Source organism: Ursus americanus, chromosome 9, assembly GCF_024610735.1.
Source record: "Ursus americanus isolate L20-20 chromosome 9, mUrsAme1.1.p, whole genome shotgun sequence".
NCBI lineage: Eukaryota > Metazoa > Chordata > Mammalia > Carnivora > Ursidae > Ursus > Ursus americanus.
Window position 1 is genome coordinate 2,548,828 of NC_142135.1, and position 16,347 is coordinate 2,565,174.

Here is a 16,347-nt window from a genome sequence, read left to right on the forward strand (position 1 = left end):
TGGGGTTTGATGAGAGGCAAGGAGCCAGGGAAGCCTCGCCAATCAGTGGGGCTGGGATGGAGGGCAGGGGGCGGAAGAAGCCGGAATAGCACAGTCTGGGTGCAGGGACACCACGGCCTGGGGCCTGGCTCTGCGGATGGGGCGGGAGTCTGGTCTCTCACCAGGCCGTGGCCCTGGGAATGCATGGAAAGGGTTTTGCAAATGGTCCCCCAGGATGGGGAAGGGCTGCCCGGCCTCCTGAGCCACCTGGGGGCTGGGCCATGTCCATCAGGCTGTGGCCAAGCACCTAAAAGGGAGGTCCTGGGCTCCTGCCCAAACTGCTGGCTCTCTGGCTCTGGAACTGGGCGGGGACGGTGGGAGGGTCGTCTCCACCGTCGCTTCTCACACCTTCAGGAGGTGTGATCAGGGATCCAGGCTAACCCCAGCCTGCACAGGCCCAGGGGATTGCCCACATCTCCTCAGCGGTGGGCCGGTCTTCCGCTGCTCCTCCCCTGCTGCCTCCCCCTGCTCTGCGGGCTCCTCTAGGCCCCTCCACCGGGGGGACAAGCTCCTGCCTCACGGCAGACATGCAGAGAGGACCCCCACTCTGCCCTCAGGTGGCTTGCAGGCCCAGGGCAGGTCAGGCTGCCCCCACCCAGCCACACCCACACCCACAGCACTGAGTGTGGCTGGGAGCTGGCATCTGGGCCTTTCACCTGTCACCAGAGGAAGCCCGTCTCCCCCGAAGCCGGCATCGGCCACAGCGGGAACCTGTCTGCCATCGCCCAGTGACGCGGGCCTGGAAGTCAGCGTTGGAGACGGGAGATGGGGCTCCGACCCCGGCCCGAGGTTCTAGCGGGCAGCTCACCTCACCAACACGTGGGAGCACACAGCATTCACTTCTGTGCACACAGACACAGACTCAGCCCTGCCAACAGCAGACGGCACACGGCAGAGCAACAGTCGCTCAGACAGGCAACATCCCTGGGGAGGGAGCCCCGGGGGATCCCAACCTGGGTGTGGGAGGAGCCAGGGAGGCTTCCTAGAGGAGGTGTGATCAGGAGACTGCCTGAGCCAGAGAGATGGAGAGGAGGGGGAGCAGGGAGGTGCTCAGGGCTCCTGGGGGTGAAGGTAGGGGTGGGGGAGGAGCCAGAGACTCCCCTGGGCCATCAGGGGAAGCAGGTCCAGGGAGGACAGCTGCCACACTTCACCTGTGAGCCACAGGAGGGCCTTGCAGGAACACACCCAGGAACACCGTGTGGAGGCAGGGAGGCTGAGGTCGGGGGAGTTGGAGGAAGGGGGGGACTCCACACACCGAGTGTGTTTCCTGCACCCACTCAGCCCTCTGCCTCTTCTGCATCTTCCTGTGGGCCTTGCAGACATAGCTGTCCCTGCGGGGGCAGATCTCAGTTTGGAGCCCCAGACAAGTCCCCCAAACCCGCTAGGGCTCTGTTTCCTCATCAGTAAGATGGTCCTCAAATCACAGAGCTCAGAGAGTTGCTGCAACGGAGAGGGGCTGAGTGGGTGGGACTTCTAGAACTGTGAAGGGCTTTGTTTATTTGCATACAAGACACACACACATGCACACACACGGATGTGTGTGCACACGCATGTGCTCGCACAGACACACGCATCCACACAGCAAGCCCACGTGCACACACGGCCGGCACACGTGCGTACACATGCACACACACGGATGCGTGTGCACACGCATGTGCTCGCACAGACACACGCATCCACACAGCAAGCCCACGTGCACACACGGCCGGCACACGCGCATACACATGCACACAGGTACACATGCACACACACGGATGCGTGTGCACACGCATGTGCTCGCACAGACACACGCATCCACACAGCAAGCCCACGTGCACACACGGCCGGCACACACGCGTACACATGCACACAGGTACACATGCACACACAAGCGAGTACTTGTACACAGACCTTGGAGCTCAGCATTCCCATTCTGCTCACACCCCAGTCCCCACAGGGGTGGCCTCGGTCAGGATTAACAGACATCAGACACACACCCCGATTCTAAGAAAACAGGGACCAATATTCTTGTTAATAAACTCATTAAGACACACTCCAGGGAAAATAAGTCCTATGCAGACAGTCTTCTCCACCGTCGCTTCCATCCGTGCTCTGGGTCCTGGTTGGTGAGCCTGCCCGGAGCCCAGGCCGCACCTGCCCCGGACTCGCTCTGCCCCGGCCTCCCAGGACCTCTGGAGGAGCTGGTGTGCACGCTCAGGTCTGGGCCTGGGGCTCGGCAGGCATGGCTCCTTCCCTGCTCCGTCCCCAAGCAGTAAGTGACAGTTTTTAGAAAGTGTCAATGTATTCCCAGCTGCTGTTGCCAAAAAAAGGGAAAAAAGAAAAAAACCTTCCTTGGTTTCAAGGAAACTCACAACAACTTCAGAAAAACGCGCGAACATGATGGATGTGTTCATTTCCCTGAAGATTCAGCAAAGGCCAGAGGCCCCGCGTTTGTCACATGCGGTTGGGGCCACTGGAGTGGGCCGGGCGGGGGCCGGGGGCCGGGGGCCTTGTCCGGGTCTGGTGTGGCTCCTTCCCAGGCAATGCTGAGCTTCCTGAAAGGAGCCATCCTTTATTCCCCTTTATTCCCAGGAATAACGGGTCTTGACACAAACAATTCCCGCTAGCAATTAGCCGTGATTAATGCAGTTTCACCGCAGAAGTGGAGGAAGTTCACAGTCCCCGGGAGGAGGTGGGCGACAATCGCATATTCATAGGTCTGGAACAAATGTGCGTTTAAGGGGAGTGGGGGAGGCTCCCCGGGACTTCTTCCAGCCCCAGCTCTCGGCCTGGGAACCGGCTGAGATGCTCCATGGCCATGACTGCAGACAGGACTGGGGTCCGGGGACTGAGGCACCCCCCCCGGGACTCCCTGCCGTGAGACACAGCCGCCACCAGCCTCCAGGCCGAGACCTCGATGAGCCAGGCCTGGGCTGAGCACGGACACACATCCGCCCCTTTGGTCCCCATGACAGCTTGACCCCACACTGTGGGGAGACACCCCATCACCCCGCTTCACAGATGAGGACACCAGAACTGAGAAAGGTCAGGGAGGTTGGCCACTGCGCAGGGCCATCCTCGGAAGCACAACACTGGAGCCAGAAGCCCGCTGGGTCACTCTCCATCCAGCCATCATGGCATTCCTCAGTTTCCCCAACTGAGAAAATGGAGATGATGGGGACCCAGCTGGTCTGGGGCTGGGATGCTGTCAGGTACCCCCTGCGCCCTGTTTCCTCGGGTCCACATGTGCCCAGGGACGCCCAAACTTCAGAACCCTGGAGCCTCCCGGCCCCCCCCTCCTAGGTGGATCCCGGCCTGGCCTCTGCTGGAAGCCACCCCGCCCCCGCCCCCGTCTGTCCCCGAGACTCCTGTTAACTCTCCCATGGTGAGGAAAGAAGGGATGCTGGGGCCGTCAGCAACTCTTCTTAATGTAATTTCAGAGCTCATTGGTGCTCAGTAATTAAAGGGCCATAAGAGAACTCATCGCCCCTAACTCAGCATTAGGGCCTGAAATGGGCCTCAGCAGCTCCGCCAGGGACAGTCCCCACTGCGCAGGGAAGAACCAGGCTCCGGCACAAGCGTCAGCGGGCCCACCAAGCCGAGGAGCTGCACGTGCACCTCTCCTGGGCCATTTAGTGACTCAGCCACCATGAGATAAGACCTCCTTCTGCACTGAGCCTGTGTCCCCCACACACCCATTAGCCTGCAGGCCCTGAGCCGGCTCCCACCTGGGCAGATGAAACTTCGTCCTTCCCACTGCCCCACCCAAACTTGGGAGTCCCTGACTGCTCTCCTCCCCTGCTTCCTTCCAAACTTCAGGAAACCCTGCTGCCCACCCACTCGGCTCTGATCTCCAGCAGGTTCGCCTAGATTCTCCCGGCAGCTCGGCCTCCGCGGGGCCCGCCCCCAAACCTATTTCAACTCGCAGCAGCCAAACAATCATTCTAGACTTTCCAGACCTTTCTTCCCAACCTTTCCCTCATTGTCACTCCACACACCCAAGGGGCCCTTTCAGACATGCTTCATGATTCTTTGCCAAAAATTGAACCCGCAGATGACGCGTGCGTCTGTCCATGTCCCTGTGCACACCTGTGCCGTGCACACACAAGCCAGGCCAGCACCCCCCCCCCAATGAGAAGGCATGTTCTAAAGCCCTCCGGTGGTGTCTGCTCCCACCCACCGTGGGACAGAGCAGCTGCAGGTCCCCCAGGCCAGCTGCTGTCTCCAGCACCGCGGGTCCCCATGGCAGAGGGACTCAGGCTGGCAGTCAGTGCTCTAGCCCAGAAGTGGCAGATGTCCTGGCACCCAGGACTCCATGGCCCCACTAGTCACCAACCGCACCTATCCGTAGGGGGTGGGGAAGCAGGCCTGCCCCAGGGAGTTCCAGAAGGCAGGAACAGGAAGCCTTTGGTGAGCAATGTGAGTGACTACCAGGAGCCGATCTGGCCGGCCCACGCCACACCCACGGCCTTGACCTTGGCGTTGAGCTCTTCATCCAGACGGCTCCAGCCTCCAGCGGCCCAGCCTTCATTGTCATTCCAGGCCAGTGCCTTTTCTGAGGCCGAATGGGGGCGTTATCTAAAAGGGGGAGGGACACAAGTGGGTCCTCATGGCAACTCAATTAATCCTCCATCGGAAATTCTAACACAATCAATTTGGGGAGCCGGCCGACATCATAACACAGTAATTAGGAACAACTTTCCACTCTCGGCTTCCTTTGAAGATTGTAATTGCAATTAATTAAACATTCTCACTGCTCCTCGGAGTCTGTTCCAGAGGAAAGTGGAGCAGAGGCTGGGCTGGGGGGACTGCCCCGACCCTTGTTCTCAGCAGCCCAGGAATCTAACAGGGAATATGCCAGGGCATGATACCCTTGTCTCCCGGGGAAAACCCGTCGTGGTTTGTGAGGTAGAGGATGCAGCCTTGCATCTCTAAACCAATGCCCCAGGATCCTCCCCCCAGGCCCCACTTGCTCCCAGAATGGAAGGGGGACCCCAGCCCTCTGCTCAACCAGAGGGTTATGTCCCCAGGCCATAGTCACACATTCAGAGAATACCAGTTGAGCACCCACTGTTCCCAACATGGTCCCAGAAGCATGAAAGGTGTGTCCCAGGCTCTGCGGGAGACACACAGGCAGCTTCACCCCCAGGGGCAGCAGCAGGACCCTGGACAGAGGACAGGCAGCCACCCTGGGTTAAGACAAGGGGACAAGTGATAGACGGTGGGAGAGTGGACAGTCACGGTGGAAAGAGCTGTCCTCTCCCTGTCGGGCTCTCACCGTGGGCCAGGCGGGGCCCAAGGACCTGACCGATGAGACCCACATCTCCCTACAGCCCAGGAGAAGGCCTCACGACCCGAGGCTCCAGGGGGAGTCCTGCCCAAGAGCTACCAAGTCAGGAGAGGAGAGACTCAGTATTCCAACAAGATCTGTGGTCCTCACAGCCTGGCCATAGCCACTGCTGCCCCCACGAGTACCAGTGACCAGCATCACAGGGGTAGGCCCCGGCCACAGCAGCCACACAGTCCAACACACACCACCCAACCAGAGTCTCAGAATCTTCCGGCAACTCCGTGGGAGGAAGGTGGGGTCAAGTGTTGCCACCTGGACCCAGGATCTGGGGCCAAAAAGCCATTTCCTTCCAATATACAAAACTGATTCCAGGTGTCATTCTTGTAATTCTAGCCCCAGTTCCTAAGACTTGAAAGCCAGCCAAATGAGGACAATGAAGCCAGACAGGAGGGGCACATTGCCCCCGAGATCATGCCTGAGGAAAGCTAGAGCAATTGGGCACAAATGTGCTTGGAGCATCCCAGCAGCCAGAGCAAAAAGGGCAAAGTGAGGGCTCCACGGCACTCCCTGTGAGATGGAGAGCAGCAGCAGAAGTGAGTCCCACAGCAGCTGCCCACACTGTCATCGAGGGGACAATGGAGAGGGTGTTGTGCCGATGTCCTCCCAGCCCCCAATACCTGAGCTTCTCCATGTACGCAGTGTCTTCCTTCCCTGAACACTGAGCCCCAGCACTGGAGCCAGCACTGAGCCGGTGCTCAAAAAACAAGAAGTTCTTTTTTCTGACCATGCTTCTCCATGGGACCAACATATCTAACTGAAAGAGAAAATTGTGATTTGGCAAGAAATATCAGCCCTGGGGCCAAATCCCAATGCTCACGTCTTCTGGCTGAGATGGACATGGTGGCCATTCCCCATCAGCCCTTGCCTTCTACCCTAGGCTAGCACGGTGCCCTGGGCCTTATTCCTACAACCCAGTTAAGGGAACCCCATAGCCTGGCCACACAGGTAACACAGCCCTAAGCCACTAAATGCGTTACTGACTGAATCAAATCTTGTGTCCTGGATCAAACCTTACCTGAAGCTCAGTTTATTTCTGGATCTTCCCCTTATATAAACCATTTTTGAACCTCTTATAGTTTAAGCCTGTTGGAGCCTGGCCATGGTTTTAACACAGAGTTCTAATAACACACGGGCTTGTGCCCCTGGGCAAGCACCATCCCTCTCTAGGCCTCCATGTCCTCATTTGCCTGCCGGCCCCATGGAAGTGCTGCGAGGATGAAATGAGGGTGTGATTGTGAAAGGCTTCGGATCTGAGAACCCCACACCCTTGTGAAGAGGATGGCTCTTCGTCAGTCCCTGCAGCTCCCTTCCCGTGCGCTGGGTCCTGGCCCTGCAGCCCCTGCCTCCAGCCCTTGGACACCTGAAGCTCTGTTTTATCTCTCAGCCTTTGCCCGTCCCTCCCATCCGCCTGGAGCACCCTCCCCCAGCAGGGAGTGACTGGTCTCCCATTCTTCCAATCTCAGTATAAATGCCACCTCCTCCAAGAAGCCCTTCCTGACCACCCTGTATGAAACACCATCCATCCCTACTCATTGTCTTCCCAGCACTTATTGCAAAGTTTTACCTTTTTTTTATTTTATTTTAATCATGTGTGTCTTTATCAGGCTAATTATCTGGGGTCTTTGTTCCCTAGCTCAATGCCTCTCAGACTAGTGGTGGGAAAGTACCAGTGGTTTTATTTCCAATCTGTCCCTAAGACTTTCGTAAACTATACTAAAATATATATTTCTAGAAAATCTTCTACTTAAAAAAATACTAAACAGAAAACCTGAATTTTTGTCATTACTCTTCTACAGTCATAAAATTACTCTGCCAACTTGTTTCAGGAGTTTTCACATGGCAACTCCCTCTCTGCTATTTTGGGAGAGGAGCCACAGGGCAAAGAGAACTGTCAGAGTAACCACCCGGAAGGTAGCGATAAACCCCTGGCTTCCTTGCTCCTGGGGTGGGACATGCATCACACTGTCTCCCAGGGCCCTGAAGGGGGCCCCCACTTGCCCAGAGGGTTAACTCACTGGGCATCACACCTGTTAAGGGCTTCCTTTCCTTCTCTACTTCCTCGCTCCCCCCACCTGCGTGTCACCTCTCAAATAAACTGCACTCGAATCCATGTTTAGGGACTGCCCTGGGTGGACCCAAACAATTAATACACAACACAGAACGTACAATACCCAATGTCGTTACTGCTGTTGCCACACTGTCAACCAAATACATACATACTACAAAGTAACTGTTGTGCATCTCAATAAAATGGAAAAGACAAAGCCCACAGGTGGAAGGAGCCTGGAGTCGGGGTCGGGGATCTAAAGGAACCACAGGCGGAGGAGAGGGAAGCTGGAGACCCCTCTTGCAGGGCCGAGAGACGTCCTTCTCTTCCAGAGGTGAGCACTTCCTGTCCCTGGTTCTCCAGCAAGCCAAGCAAGGCTCTGGAAAAACCATTTCTGCCCACGACTGGAAAGTTATAAATAACTCCCGGATCAGAAGAAAGGAAAGAAGAACTCTGATTCCATCTGCAGTGGAGAGAGAATGCACCCTCCCTGAGCACCCGCCTCCCCCGAACACCTGGAATCCAACCCCACCCCCCCAAGAGGAAACCTTAGCCTTTGGTCCCCAGGTCTGCGGAGGAAGCTGCCAGCCGGCCCACATAGACAGGCCTGTCGCCCCGGAGAAAGATGCACCCAGGATGGAGGCTGGTTCACTGGTGGTTGTTCCGGGCTCACAAGAGGCATTGGGGGCATAGTCGGAGGCACCCCTTCTCCCCAGAGCCAGCAGGGAGGGCAGCAGGGGAGCAGACTGTGCCATCTGGTGTTCCTGCCTTAGGGGCCCTTTCCCTGTCATGTCCTCTCGGCCACCCACCCTGCAATCCCCACTCCTCATGTCCCATTCTCTCGGCCCTGCACCTATTGCCCTTCCATCTGCCTCTCCAGCTCCCCAGACCCTGAAGCCCCTCCATCTGGGAAAAAGGAAAAACCACGGAACTGGAAGTTGGGTATACAGGGAACCAGATCCCAGATGTTCGTTGGAGGAGCCAGAGCCTCGGTGTCCTGACCTGTGGGATGGGCACGCTGCTTCCCACCCCAGGGGCTGGGGCTGGGATCCCAGAGTGTAGGCTCCGTGGGTGGATGCCAGGCCACTGCCACCCCTAGGCCAGATCCGGTCCCTCGGACAGCCTGCCCCGGTTGCCATGCGGATTTCAGTCCTTCACTCACTGTCCGTGGGAGACCCGTGTGGACCCGGCAGCACCGGCGACCAGGCCTGGCCCCGGGGTCAGCCCTTGTCCCTCCCCAGCGGTGTGGCCACGACCAGCCGCCTGTCCGCGGGTGTCCAGCAAAGAGCCTGGGCAGGCAAAGAAGAGCAACTCTTTATTGGCCGTGTGGGGAGCGGGCTAGCCCAGCCGGGGGGCGCCGCCAGGGGTGGTGGCCTCGGGCCCCGCGGGCCCCGGGAAGACGGCGCCGGAGCCGGAGCCGGGCCCGGGCGCCAGCAGCAGCAGGCCGGGCCGGGGCGCGCCCGCGCTGGCGTAGCTCAGGGCCAGGCGCTCCAGGCGCCGCTTGCGCACCGCCGCCTGAGCCGTGGCGTGCAGGGGCCGCAGCAGGGCGGGGGGCGGCGCCCCCGGGCCGCGCAGCAGGAAGTCGAAGCCCGTGCGGTCGTGCGGGTCGTAGAAGAGCGGCCCACGGGCCGGGTCGGGCCCGGGCGGCCAGGCGAACGGGAAGGGCAGCGTGAAGTCCTCGGTGAGCACGCGGATGGCGAAGTCGTCCTCCTTGCCCAGCGCGCGGTAGGCGCGCCCGATGCCACGGAAGTGCGCCGCCCAGAGCTGCGCGTCCCCGCCGTAGATGTCCGGGAACGGGGGCTCCGGGGGCGCGGCAGGACCTGCCAGGCCACGGGCCCCGGGAGTGACAGAGGTGGCGAGTGACCATGTGCGCGGGCGGTGCGCCTGGCGGGCGGGAGCGAGGAGGGAGGGAGGGAGCCTGAGAACCTGCCTCGGGGCTGGCCCTGGAAGGCGGAGGTTTGGCCCCGGGGCTGACAGGGTAGGCAGGCAGCCAGTTTTGGAGGGGATAGCGCCCACGAACTAGGAGCGCAGAAAGGCGCCAAAGGGTGCCCACAGGAGTAGGCCACTCAGTAGTGCTTGGGCGGAAAGTTCCAGACAGGGAGGAGCCGGGGGAATTTGGCAGGGCTTCCTGAAAGAGCTCCGGACGCTGGGCTCAGCTCACAGCAGTGGTTGGGGAAGGGGGTGATGTGGTCCGTCTGGGATGAAAATTGATCCTAGACAGTGCAGAGAATGGACTGTGGGAGCCCAGCCTGGAGGTCAGATCAGGGCCCAGTCAGGATGAGGTAAGGACACCACCAGGAGAAGTACATAGCTGGGAGGAGACCAAGAGGTCAAATGCCAGGCCTTGCGGATGGAGGTGGGGAGAAGCGGGAGGTGACAACTGATTTCCAGCCTGGCACAGTGACCCTGGGACCCAGGGGGAGGAGCAGCCCCCGGGGATAGACGGGTCAGGTTGGAATTAGTTCTGCGTCTGTTGGACACCCTCCCCTGGGAGCACATCAACTTTCCTGTGCCTCAGTTTCCCCCTCTAAAAATTGGGATCAAGCCTGTTCTGCCACCCTCACAATGAGATGGCATTGAGGAACCTCCTTTGTCACTAGAAAGTGATTTCCTAGCTCAGCCCATGGATGCGCCAGAGCCGCCAATCCCCAGGTCGTAGAGGGGGTGAACGTGGCTCTGAGCAGGGCGGTGGACAAGGCCGGAAGGGCCAGTTCAGGGACCCGTTGTGCTCAGCACCGTGGACAGCTCCAAGGTGGCCTCGACAGGGGCCTCCCACCACAGGGCTGAAGGGTCCTGTCTCCATCCTGCAGCCTGCCTGCCCTGCAGGCCTCTTGGGGGAGCGACTGGGGTTCAGTCCCAGTGGGTGGGGCAGGGCTGTGGGGTGTTGCTGTGAGTTGGGGATGAAAGAAAACTGCAGAGAAGAGAGGAGTTCTGGAGGCAGCCAGCCCCTGGGAGAGGAGGGGGGGGGCCCTGGCCACAGGAGAGGAGTGCCACGTTCTGACCTGCATTTGGCCAGGTGAGCTGCTTGTTGTGGTAAGGGCAGCAGCAAGGGAACCATGAGGCAGCCAGAGCAGTGATGCAGGTGAGGGGCTAGTGGCTTGACCACAGCAGCAGTGGGAAGCGCTCAGTGTGTGAATATGGCTTGAGGATGGAAGGGCAGGATTTGCTGATGGAGAGGGTGGGGCAGGGGAGGGGAGAAAAGGGGCAGACTGGACCGAAGCAGCTGGAGGAGAGGAGGAGCGATGGGGTGGCGGAGAGAGGAGCAGGATGGAGTGGGGAGTCAAGAGTCTAATTTGGGGCAGGTGGTGGCCTCTGGACGGGCCAGGAAAGAGGTGTGGACAGTCGGCTTTGAGTCTGGAGTTGGGGCAGAGGCTCCAGGTTGGAGCTCTAGGCACCTGGGAGATGGAGCTGAATGAGGCTGCTGGGCCTGAGCGTGGAAAGAGGAGGCCAGGGAGGGGAGGAGCAGGCCGTGATGCGGGAGGAAACCCAGGAGCTGGAGCAGCAGCGAGGGAGAGAGGGAGCGAGGGAGCGAGGGGCTCTGGAAGCCAGGCGAGGAGGAGGGGCGCTGCTGAGCCCAGAGATGCAGATGAGTCTCATCAGACAGGCCTGAGAGCTGTCCCCGGTCTGGCAAGTAGGAGGTCATGGGTGACCTTGAGCAGAGCTGCTTTAGTGAAGTGCCAGCAAGGAAGGGCAGGTTCTATGGGGCTCTCGAGCGAGTGGGAGGGGACACGGGGAAGCAGCAAGTATAATTAAGCTTTGTGAGGAGTTTTGCTATAAATGGGGAGCAGAGAAACAGGATGGAGCTGAAAGGGAAGTGGGGTCAAGAGCCAGGGTACGACAGCATGCTTTTATGTTGCTGGAAAGATCTAGGAAGGAGAGAAGATGTCACACCGCTGGAGAGGGAGGGTGGGGGATGGCCCTGAGTAGGCAGGAATGTGGCCTTGCTGGCCCCGCTCCTCTTCCTCTCCCTGGCCTGCTGAGAGCAGGGATTGGGTGGACAGAGCTGTGGGCACAGGCGCGGGTGGGCAGGTACCTCTGGTGCTGGGGACCCGTGGGAGTCCTCTTCCGATGGCTTTAGTTTCTTGAAAGGGAGCAGGGCCAACAGCAGCGGGGGGGCGGGGGGAGCTTGGAGCCAAGAGACCAGACAGAGGGAGGGATGCAGTGGGAGCCAGCAAAGACCAAGGCCCCTGAGGCTCACAGTCAGGAATTTAAAGAGCATTAGCGGGTGAGTTCATCCCCAGCTCGCTCAGCTGTATGGGTGCTGGCGGGGCGTGGGCGGGGAGCTGGGGGGTTGCCAGGCTGGTACAATAAAACACCGAGGGCCCGGGGAAGGAGGCCGTGTGTGCGGGTGTAATGATCATGGCAGAGCTGGGTGAGCAGGGAGGGAGGGAGGGAAGCAGGGCAGGTGGGAGGACGCAGAACTTGCTGGAAACAGTGGACTGCGGTTCGCCCAAGAGGGCCAGAACCGTGCTCTGAGGGCCTGAGCTCGGGTGAGACTCCCAAGAATGGGGTCAGGGCCAGGCTGCAGTTCGGGTGCCGACAAGACCAAGGGCATGACAAGGGCGAAGGTGGGGGCTGGGGAAAGGGACAAGATGCTCCAGAGGAATCAGTATGGAGGAAGAAATCACAAAAGCATGACCACAGAGATGGAGAGAGGGTCATGGCCAGAGTCCCAGATTCAAGCGGGTGGATGACTGCCCCTCTCCAGTAGGGGTAATGGGTGTGTGCTTCTGAGGACATGGGATCCAGCACTAGGGTTTTAAGGAGGCAGTGGGGGAGAGGGGCAGAGAATAATCTGGAAGGGGCCTGAGGAGTGAGAAGAAACCTGGCCCACTTCCAGGCTCAGGGGTCCAAGGGCTGCAAGACCCCTGGTAGGGCTGCAGGGCAGTGGTCCTAGAGGAGAGCAGGAAGAAGGGAATGTTAGGGGGTGAGGTCAGTGCCCCCACCCTGGCCTTGTCCTGCTGTGTGATCTTGGCAGAGCTCCCCCCCCCCAGAAAGAGGGGGTGGGATGGCTGCTTCCTCTCCCACATTGTCAGAGCCCTAAATTCCAAGGACACCCCCTTCTCCTCCATCCCTCCCCCCACCATGTGACTCACCTGGAGTGGCTACAGGAGGAGGGGGCAGACCTGCTGGGCTGGGGTCCCCCGAAAGAGGGGAAGCCATGTCAGCAACCTGGGGATCAGGCTTGTTTACCTGGCTGCCCAGGAGACCGCATGAGGGGCCTTCTGGGGGGGGGGGGGAGAACCTTGAATTTAAAGGGGCCCCACCTGGAAGTGGGCTGGGGCTGGGAGGGAAAAGGGTAAAGGGGTGTTGGTGGTCCCCTCCCCCCACACCCCTGCAGCTCACCTGGCCCTGCTCAGGAATCATCCGACCCCACCCTGGCATTCAGACACCTCTGGGCCCCTCCCCACTAACCCACCCAGGTTCAAAGGCCCCCACACCTCTTCTTCCCCTGTTGCTCAGCTCAGTCTGGTGTCCACAGCCCCCATCCTGCATGCTCACAAGGCAACAGAGCCCAAATTCCATCCTGCAGGCATCCCACCAGTATTCAGGGTCAAAGGGGTTGTGGGCAAGCAGCCCTGTCTTCAGCAACTCCGGTAGTCCCGTGAAATGGGTCAAACCAGGCCCCTGGCCTCAAAGGACCTAATGGGTTCAGGTTCCCTCCAAGTGGACCAAGCCCCGGTAGGGGAGCAGGGACATGAGCTGTCCAAAGAAAGGTAACCCATGACACGCGCGTGTCAGGCGCTGACCACTGGGGAACGCCCTCAGGTCACCCCGCCCTCCAGGGGTTCACCCTGGGGAGATGTTTTCCCCAGCACTGTGGCCTGCTGGGAGGCTCAAATGGCTGTCCTCAGGGAAGATGGGAAAGTGCTGGACGCCCAGTTCAGACTGTCCCGTGTGCACTGAAGGTCACACGTGCCCAGGGCAGTGCGTTACCACAGCCCCATTGTCTGCTGAAGAGCACAGCGACGGGGGAAGGAGAGGGCGTCTTCCAGAAGCCTGGCCCCTGCATCTCCACACCTCCTCTACAGTGCAAACTCACACTCATCCTTCAGGCCCTAGCTCATGCTGCCTCCTCCAGGAAGCCCTCTCTGCCTATAAATAAATAAATAGATAAATAAATGAAAGCTTTATTTTTAAAAAAATTAGTGTACCATAGAGGAGGGATGACATAATGTGACAGAACTGGAAATGTGACCGGGTCACAAAGAACCACCCCCATCCCTGCGGACTAGCTTCTGGCGACCTCAGGACAGGATCTTGCGGTTGAAGAACCTCCCGTGCCCGAGCCAATGGGGCTGGAACCCTCCCCGGCTCTTCGCGCAGGCCCTTGAGAGTGTGCTTGACCCTCACCGGCGTAGAGGCAGGCAGCACACGACACGGGGTCCGCGTGTTCCTGAAGCTGCCAGAGTAGGAGGCACGCAGTTCCGCCCCACGCCCCGCAGTGTGGGCCCCGAGCGCAGGCTCTCCCTCCCCCACGGTCCACGGCATGAGCACCAGCCCCAGGGTGCATTTCCAGGGTCCGGCCTCCAGCCCAGACATCCAGGCCCTGAGTGCCGTGGTGAGGTCCCGAGAAGCGGCCACCCAGGGCCCCATCTGCCCCTGCACCAGGCACAGCACCTTCCTCCAGCACAACCCGCCTCCCACCCAGGGCTGAACATGCAGGCTGAGAGCCCGGCCCTCACAGTGCTCATGGGGCAGGAGCACAGCCAGCCATAGGCCCGAGAGTCAGCCACAGGCAAGTGGGTGCCTGTATTTCACGTGACAGGGCCTGTTTTCTAGCATCCCATGCTCCAGCCACACGGGCCCCTGAACACCAGCTCTCGGGGCAGACGGCAGCGCTGGGGGGCAGCTCAGCCATCCACAGCATGGGGTTAGCACAGGAGAAAGTAATGCCGTTACTGACATTCGAATGCTACAGGGCATCAGTGGGCACCGCTGTGAACCAGGACCAGCCGCACCGCGAGGTGTATTAGTCAGGGGAGCTGCAGTAACAAAGAGCCCCCAGTACAGCACCCGCAGGAAGACGGAGCATCGTCCCTCCTGCAGCGTGTGTGGCAGGCCTCCAGGCAACTTTGGGGGGTGCGGGGTCCCCCCAGCTGCGGCTCCGCCCCCTCGGGGGTGTCCCCTGGTCGGATGTCACACCCCATGGCATCCCAGCCAGGAAGAGGGGCAAGAGGCCATCCTGGGCCAGCAGCTTCCTTGTAAGAACAGGAGGGGAAAGGGCACTTGGATGCTCTAACTCCAGGGTGAGAACTGGGTCCCGCGGTCCCTCCTGGCTGCAGGGGAGGCTGGGGTGTGGAGCCCACGCCCGAGCCCTCAGGCGCCTGCGTCTGGAGGGACAGCCTACAGCTTGCCGCAAGAATGCAGACAGACCAGAGTGTGCCGGCTCGGGCTCCCCCAAGCTGTGTTAGTTCGCTGGAGCTACTGTGACAGTCACCACCAGCAGTACCACGGGGACGGAACCAAGGTGTCCGCAGGCCGCGCTCCCTCCAAAGGCTCCAGGGGAGAATCTATTCCTTGCCTCTCCTGGCTTCTGGGGGGCTGCTGGCCTTGCTCGTTTGCAGCCACACCACCCCGCTCTCTGCCTCTGTGCTCACGTGGCCTCCTCTTCTCTCTGTGTATCAAGGCTCCCTCTGCCTCTCTCTCAGAACGATCCGTGCGATTACATTGAGGGACCACGGGAGAATCGGGGATAATCTCCCCATCTGAAGCTCTCTGACTTAATCCCAGCCACAAAGTCCTGTTTTGCTGTACAGGATACCAGTTCCCCATTCTGGGGATTCCACATTGACATCTTCGGTGGGCCATTATTCAGCCACCCCCAGACCTTAAGGCAAAGCATCTGAGGACAAGAGGTCACTTGAGAAGCCATCCAGGGGCACACTGTAGGGGATGGAAGGAGGCTGATCGAGGCTGTTATCAGGCAAGCGGTTCTCTCGGGGAGCCACCAAGGCTCCCTCCCAGCGGCTGACTCCCTGGCACCTTCAGCCAGTGGCCTCAGAGCCCCCCAAAGAAGACAGGCTGGCACTGAAACACAGCAGGAGGAAGTGCCCAGGTGATGTGGGTGGGAAACAGTGTCCACTGTCCCCCGGTCCCCACCTTCGGGAAGCTTGCAGTCTAGGTGGGGAGGGAGATGAAAGACAAGTTAAGGGACTCTTGGGTGGCTCAGTCAGTGAAGCATCTGCCTTCGGCTCAGGTCGTGATTCCAGGGTCCTGGGATCGAGCCCTGTGTCAGGCTCCCTGCTTAGCAGACTCGGAGCCTGCTTCTCCCTCTCCTCCCTGCTCGTGCTCTTTCTTGCTATCTCATCTTTCTCTCTCAAATAAATAGATAAATAAATTTTTTTTAAAAAAGACAAGTTAAGTCAGTAAATAAAAGAATTACCAATTGTGATAAGGCTGAAGAAGGAAACTGTCAAGGAGCTGGGGCAGAGGCAGGGGCTGTGGGGACACCCCCATGTACTATTCTGTGGTCCAAGACAGCTTCTTGGGGGAAATAACATTGAAGTTGAGGTTAAGGAAGGACAGTATGTCATGTGAAGGGGGGAGAAAGTGGGTCTGAGACACCCTTTGCATATGCAGAGGGCCTGTGGCAAGAAAGACACAGCACCTGAGGAACAAGAACCCAGGAGGCCATGTGGCTGGTGAGCAGTGAGCTCACCAGAGAAGGGAGAGCACCGAGGAGACCGGGGAGAACAATAGGGGCCAGTCCCCTTCTCGGCTGGGAGTCACGGCCCAAGTATTCCTCCCACCGCCATCTCGTCCACCTCCCTTCTCAGCAATGCTCCCACTGCTTGTCCTCCCTTCTCTGCCTCCCCATCACTAGAGACGCAGGTGCCTGTCTCCTTGAGAGGGCGGCCAGGGTGTCCGGGGGAGAGAGCAGCGCAGGGAGAGGCCTAGTCGGGGGGGGGGGGGGGAGCCGAGAAGCAGA

The 16,347-nt window shown here is 59.6% G+C and overlaps 1 protein-coding gene across 1 annotated transcript; it reads right to left on the reverse strand.

Annotated features, from left to right (window-relative positions):
* Positions 1-8,753: 8,753 nt before the first annotated feature.
* Positions 8,754-12,578, reverse strand: C9H8orf90 (chromosome 9 C8orf90 homolog). Its single transcript, XM_087864411.1, has 2 exons — positions 12,512-12,578; positions 8,754-9,235 (listed from the first exon to the last, which is right to left on the reverse strand). Exons 1-2 carry the CDS (start codon positions 12,576-12,578, stop codon positions 8,754-8,756), a joined length of 549 nt encoding a protein of 182 aa, XP_087720537.1.
* Positions 12,579-16,347: the final 3,769 nt, after the last annotated feature.

Bases quoted from the DNA above. Each gene is read 5' to 3' on its own strand.
- C9H8orf90 (XM_087864411.1), bottom strand. From the start codon at position 12,578: ATGGCTTCCCCTCTTTCGGGGGACCCCAGCCCAGCAGGTCTGCCCCCT. The intron at 9,236-12,511 runs GTGAGTCACATG...GTGGCCTGGCAG, and splicing joins TCCTCCTGTAGCCACTCCAG to GTCCTGCCGCGCCCCCGGAG.